General features: G+C 40.9%; 1 protein-coding gene across 1 annotated transcript; it reads right to left on the reverse strand.

Annotated features, from left to right (window-relative positions):
- Positions 1-377: 377 nt before the first annotated feature.
- LOC117030907 (putative tripartite motif-containing protein 64B) lies at positions 378-6,140 on the reverse strand. Its single transcript, XM_033121155.1, has 5 exons — positions 5,730-6,140; positions 5,064-5,159; positions 3,707-3,987; positions 1,985-2,082; positions 378-871 (listed from the first exon to the last, which is right to left on the reverse strand). The coding sequence occupies exons 1-5, from the start codon at positions 6,138-6,140 to the stop codon at positions 378-380; spliced, it is 1,380 nt and encodes a 459-aa protein (XP_032977046.1).
- Between the last annotated feature and the right edge of the window lie 842 nt (positions 6,141-6,982).

Genomic DNA, 6,982 nt, shown 5'->3' on the forward strand with positions numbered 1-6,982 from the left:
AAGGATTTGAAGAATTGGCAATATGGTGTGGTAATTGCTAAGCAAAAGCATGCGACTTATAATTTTTATGACAATTTTATGTTAATATTTAGGGGGAAATTGTGACTATATGTATTATAAATTTCATCTTAATACAACTGTTATTTTAAAAAGAAGAAAAAGCTATTGGTTATGTTCAATTATAAACAATTTTTATTAAAAGAAAATTTAATAAACACCTTTATGCATTCAGTGTGGTTATGCATTTTGTAAACATATAATAAGTGTGCTCCCTTAAGCTGCAATGTGCTCAAAGACAGGTGTGGTCCCGCTGCCTCACATGACAATAGTTTCCTCAGACATGGAAGTTCGTCCAATAAATGGTCAACCACAACTTCTCATGGGGAACCAAGGCAAAGGAAAGGCTTCAGAGGGGAAGAAAAGGAGGAAGAAACTAAGCTACATATGAGGGAACCTTTGTCAGCATCATAGAAGCTCACGCTTCCATTGTCGTAATCGAGAAAGACTCCAATCTTACCCAGAGGCTTTTCCATATACTGAATTAAGGGTGGGGAGTTAGTAGAGAGACGATAATGATTGTTCATCCTCAAAGAAAACAGGAGAGAAGCTTCTTCAAAATCAATAGTGATACCAGTATCGCTTACCAAGGAATCTTTACAGACTCCCAGGATCCAGTTCAAGGAGTGCGGCACGTCCACCTCCCAGTAATGCCTACCAGAGGTGAAGGTCTGAGCTCCCCATGCCGCAAAGCTCTGCGTGCTCTGGGGCTCTCTGGACGTGCCCTGACGCTCATCTCCAAACATCATACTTCTCACGTCCTCAGGAAGGCTCATATAGTGAGTGATGGTTTCCTGAGTCAGAACATTATGCACTGCAGAAAGAGGCAAAAATAAGGTCACCGATGGGATTTCCATGTCCTGAAGGGCAGAGTCTCTTCAGTTGCCCCTCCTCCAAAGAAAAAGGAAAATAAAGACAGCAAGAGAGTCCTGACTGACATCTATGAAGAGCAGAACTTATCACTACCTTTGCAGCACACATAAATCCTTCAACTTATACAGAAAAAGCAAAGGCAAAAAAACAAAAACAGAATGTATCTTGAACAGTGTGAAGCAGTGATTTAATGTCAACCTTCAGGAAATATATTTCAGGACACACATAAAACTAATTTTACTTTAGAAATCTCTTGTGCTGATTGTCCTTAATGTTGTTTAATAAATAGACAGCACTTTGCTATTATATGGGGATTTACTGGGATATAAACTGTATGTGTCTCATTTTCAAGTGTTAAAATACTTGATGGAAATCCTCCTTACGCGTAGAGTAGAAGTTTCTGAAGAGAACGTTCTGTCTTTACATTACCTGTTTGGAACCCACGTTAGCCTGATCCCGATTTCAGCCCTCTGCGTCTAGACCTGTTCTCTAGTATGGGCCTAATATGCTTGAGTCATGCTCAGAGCCTTCTCCTTCTATTTGTTTCGAGGTTGATCTAACAGCATTAAAATTGTTCTGCTTCTGAAAATTTTGGTCTTTTTTTCTGGTCACAACTTTCTGATTTTATGAATAATAAATATTCTTTGTGCAAAGCATGATAAATGCAGTTGGAATATAGAAGCAATTCAAAGCCATCAATGACATATTTAAACTTTCAAGAGTGGAGTAAACTGAACAAACATACACTATTGGTGGCTACTCTGGGAAGTAAATATTCTCTCTCTTCAAAATCACATGACCAACCTGATTACTCTTCTCTTATTCTGCCTATGTTAGGTGTAATTAAAAATATGTATCTTGCTCTTCATTTTCAGTACACTATAACTTGCAAAGTTCAGTTTTGATCATTGTGATAACTATACAGGGAGAGGAGATCATTTTGAAAAGTCATGTACCACCTTCACGTCTGCAAAACTAAAACTAAGATGGTGGAAGGCTCATTCCTATAAACCAGAAAGAAGTTGAGGCCTGAGGCCACAAGGTTGACATGTACCTCTGAAGCTGTTCAGCATGTCTAGGATTCCAGGGAAGCGCCATGAAGTGAGTTCTGGGTTCACTGGCTGAGGCTTTTGCATCTGCACCAATTCAGTCCTATAATGACATCAGACATTCCAGAGCAAAGGATGATCACACAACCATTACAAAAATAGGAGCTTTTAATCCAAGGTATTTCATCAGAATTCTCCCATTTGGGGGTTAATTGTGTACAGAAACATTCTATTCTACCCTCTTGGGGATGTAAGAAATGATACCTTGCCTTTATTCTAAAGTTATACAAAATTCCAACTTCCCCGTTATTCTCAGATATTATTCCATTTTTAAAACTATTCAGAATCATTCCTTCTATCTCCTCCACCTTGGGGAATACAAAAATCCTGGGTGTCTTACAGAGAGCAGAAAATTCAGGCAAAGCCACTGAGACTTGAGTCTGCAAGTAGTCACCAGTGATACATTCAGTGTCTAGTCCCAGGGCCAGACTGCTTTGCTTTTTTATGCCAAGCAAGGGGAATGAACTCCAGCCTGGCAGCCCTGCTCTGAAGTGGGACCAGGACGCCATTCCCCCTGAATTCTTGCCTACAAGGGAGGTCTGCTGTGATAGAACAGGCCGAGTCAGTGCTACTCCTGGGGACAAATGCACACACTCCCTTCCCACTCTTAGGAAAGCTCCTTCTTTCCTGTCTTTTACACCTTCCACTCTGTAGTGCCTCGTCTGATATACCTTAGAAAGATCCCTTCAGAATGTTTATTGTGATAAGGATGGAGACAATGGGGCTGACTGGCTGGAACAAAGCCCAGAATGTCAGATGGGTTTTAGGTATATTTGTATTCAGCCACATAAAAAGGAAACTTCTGAGACCAAGGAGAAGGCCTCGGGGCCTTTTTTGAAAGAAAATGGAAAATAGCCACAGATGACAATGTTAATAGCTCAAAACATGCCTCATCGGCAGACAATGACTGGCTCAGAAGTCAGAAATCATTAGTGTAAACTCACCTTTCCAATAAGTTTCCCAAGTCCTGCAAAAAAAAAAAAAAAAAAAAAAAAAAAAAAGAGTAATCATGATTGTTCTGTCATGTTACATGTTAGAATTGGTTTTGATAATGTGTTTTTTTTTCCTATTCCCTTTAAAGAATAATCACAGGCTATCTTAATAACAGAACTGAAACAGAAACACGAGGGGCGTCTCCTCAGGGTACATTGTGGAAGGAAGGAAGTCAGGCAGGGGTGGGAAGTGATGCAACAAGATCTAGGTTTCCAGTGTCACTCCTTGTTCCACCTTATTCCCAGGGAGAGACCTGACCATTTATGATACAATTAAAGCAAAACAGGAAACCATATAAAAATAATTAAAGAGTGCACAAATCTTGCCTAGGCAATGGGCAAAACCCCAATGTGTCTGCAGCAAGTTGCTTTGCTGGAGATAACAGACTGGGACAGTGGATCAGAGGAACATAAACTGAGAATGACCCCCACAAAATTAACGTTCCCATGGCCACAGAGATTTCCTGATTTTGAGTAATCTGTCTGTGTAGATGGTACTCCTGATGACACTGAAATAATTATGTCCTGTCTTAGCTACCGAGGACAAAAATCTCCCAAAGATTACCAGGACACTAGGAAATAAGTCATTGGACCAACGTAATGATATGAGTCAAGGGGCATCATCACAGCTGAGAGTAATGCTGTGTGCAGGTAACATTTTAATGTTATGGCCACCTTGCTCCCAAAAGGATGCCTGTCTGTGAGGATGGACTCCCCGTTCTCACCTGGAGAAGCTCCATGTCAGGCTTGTGGCACCTCTCAGTCAGCTCTCTGTACATGTCTTTCAGGCTTTCTTTCTGTTGGATCATCCTGAGTTCACTTTCCTTGAGTTGTTGGAAAATCTCCTTGGCTTCTCTCTCTATTGTGTCCAGGTGGAGGTGCTGGTCCTCACAGAGAAACAGATGCATCTTCTGATATTCAGCTTTGATCATCACCTTCCTTAAGGCCACATACTCCTGCAGAAGTAGGGGATGAACGGGGTTACATATCCTCACTCTCAGCAGAAATCTTCAAACATCAAATATTTCCTTAGCTTCGTCAAGAACTTACTGGAAAAATCTTCTACCTCAACCCTCAAAATGTCTTGAGTGTGTGCTGGCCCTTTTGTCCATGCTTTCTCTATGTTCCGGGTGTGTTCTCATGTTAAACTGAGCCCCCTAAGGGGTCCCAGGCTCTCTCTATCTGTGATGCTTCTTTGGGGTTCTTACACCTTCAATTATTTTCTGTTACTGTAATCTTCTTTTTGTTTTGTTCCTTTGCCTGATTTTTCTACATATTTAAAAGTATTTATGTATACACCATATTACACAGATTTTTGAAACATTCTCTAGTTTTCCTCTGGGTACTACTATATTTTTCTCCTTTCCTTCACAGCCAAACTTAGTGCAATATTGTCTTTTACTCAGTTTCTGAAAAGGTGTTTCCAAACCCTGAAAGTAGAACTAGGAACATGTACCAAGCCTGGGTTATGCCACACACAGTTGTCCCTTGAACAACATGGGTTTGTTGAACTACGAGAGTCCACTAATACTTCGTTTTTTTCAATATAAATATACAGTCAGCCCCCTGTACCTGAGGGATTCCTATCCATGATTCAACCAATGGCATATCAAAGACAGTATATTTGATCCGAGGTTAAGGATCCCACATGCAGAGAGTCGATGTATGCATTTGTCCTATACTATTTTATACATGGGACTTGAACATCCCTTGATTTGGGTTGCATTGTGGTATTGGATCAATGCCCTACAGGTAACAAGGGATGAGGACGTTTGGAGAGAGACAGTTATAACTGGACATTTGACTGCAAGTCTGTGGAACCCTAATTCCCCCTGTTGTTCAAGGGTCAGCAGCATTCCTTGCACTAACTTCTATTGGCCAGTGTATTTGTGATTACTGATACATCACCTGAAACCACTACTTTTCCTAGACAGAAACCATTATCCTTTAACCTGCAACTTGAATTTAGCGAAAAATCTAGGCAAGCATTCATCAATCTGCATAAAAATAAACAGAACATGTTGCTTCTTACCTTTAAAGACTGGGTTTTACTTGTTTCCTGCTTCAGACTGGTTTGCATTTCTTGAGTCATATTCCATAAGGAGTCCATTCTCTTTAGAAGATTCTCCTGCAAAGTAACCATGAGCTTCTGCGACACAGAACATGATTTTGTAAATTTCATCCCCTTATTTTATGGTAAGAGGCAGTCATTGAAAAAAGCCACCTTGAGTTAAAATGAAGAGGTCTGATTTTTTCACATTAACATAGTTTGATTCTAATATTTGGTACATTAGGTGACAGAAACATCAGTAGAACATTTAGGGGGACCTTACTGATCATATCATCCATTTCCTGAGAAATTTTCACCCAGATTTTTACATAACTGACTACAAAGAAGTCAAACTTGCATCAGAAGTCGGAGTTCCTGGTGCTGAGCACCTGCCCCACAATCACACTGATTCTACATATTTGGACAGTGTTTCTGATGAAACCTCCCTTAGTAACGGCTCATCACAGCTCCGGTAATAGTGTCCCAATGGGTCGACAGCATTGTGAGGATACACTTATATCTTGGCATTTACATGGAAAAATCACCACCTCCACCATCCCCATTCTCATCAGCTTCCTTATCATCATCCTCATCTCTCTCTGACTTAGGGGCCTAAGGCTTTCCCAGTGCGTTGGAGGCGTCACCTACCCTGCATTGCTCAGCAGCCCATTGCATTGGGCTGTGGCTGTGAGCCACATGCTCTGGGGATTGAGAGCAGAGCCCACAGAGCAGGCTGTTTTCAACGTCACAGAAGACCCCCTTGGCTTCTTTGTGTGCCACACAGGTGTGCTCCTCAGAGCTGTTGACGTAGGAAGCTCTGGCCCGTCTGGCAAGGGAAGCCAGGTTCTTGAGTACGATGTTGGTCTTGAAATCTGGCTTCTCTGATCCTCTCCTGCACTCAGGGCAGCACATTGGAGTTTGGCCTTCCTCCCAGCACAGGCACAGGCAGGGACGGCAAAAGCTGTGCCCACAGTCTATGGTGACGGGGTCTAGGAAGAAGTCCATGCAGATGGAGCAGGTGAGTTCTTTCTGGAAGGCTTGCAAGGTGTCTGAATCCATGTTTCTGAAAATTAAAAAAAAAAAAAAAAGAGAGAGAGAGAGAGAAATGAGGGAGGAAGAAAAAGAATGCCATTCTTTCCAGATGAGGGAAGAACATCTTTGGCATGTCTTCTTGAGCTCTACCTACCTAGTAAGTAGGTACGTAATCTACTTATTAGCTGACCCCCCGTACAAACCTACACTTGGTAAATCAGGATGGGTTGGGTTTAGGCTATGGTAGAAATGAGAAAATGAGACAACAGAGCCCTCGGCATCTTTTTTGGTTAAGATAAACAAATCAAACCTGACTGACTTAGATGAGAAGAATGACTGGAGAAGAGGGTAAAAGCTAGAATTACTTTTATTAGCTGATTGATCTCTCTCTCTCTCCAGGACTCTGTGACTGTAACATGCACGTGAACGCACTTGCCCACACACACACACCATATCTATGTGAATGGTCTCTGTTTTTTGCCTCTGAACTGACAAATCAAACTGTAAAACTGATTAGGTTAATTTAGGCTCATTTAATTTAAGCCGTGTCAACTTTATCTTTCAACTCCTAAAACTAGAAACAGTTGAATTTATGATTCTAACTTTAATAGCAAAACTCCTTTCAAACAATAAATTATAAAGATCATCTGTTATTTCTAGTTCAGGAAAACAATTTTTTCCAAATCAGTTCAGATTACCACAGCATCTTCATATTTTGGGTGAATGTTCAAGCTACAATTATAATCAGCAACAAGTATTCAATTGTTTATTAAAAAAAAAAAGGAAAAAAATGAGAACACTGGGTGTCCTCTCTCCACTAGGAAGTCCAGACATGCAGTTGACGGAAGCACGACTGGTTCATCTTTATT

This window comes from Rhinolophus ferrumequinum, chromosome 11, assembly GCF_004115265.2.
Source record: "Rhinolophus ferrumequinum isolate MPI-CBG mRhiFer1 chromosome 11, mRhiFer1_v1.p, whole genome shotgun sequence".
Lineage (NCBI taxonomy): Eukaryota > Metazoa > Chordata > Mammalia > Chiroptera > Rhinolophidae > Rhinolophus > Rhinolophus ferrumequinum.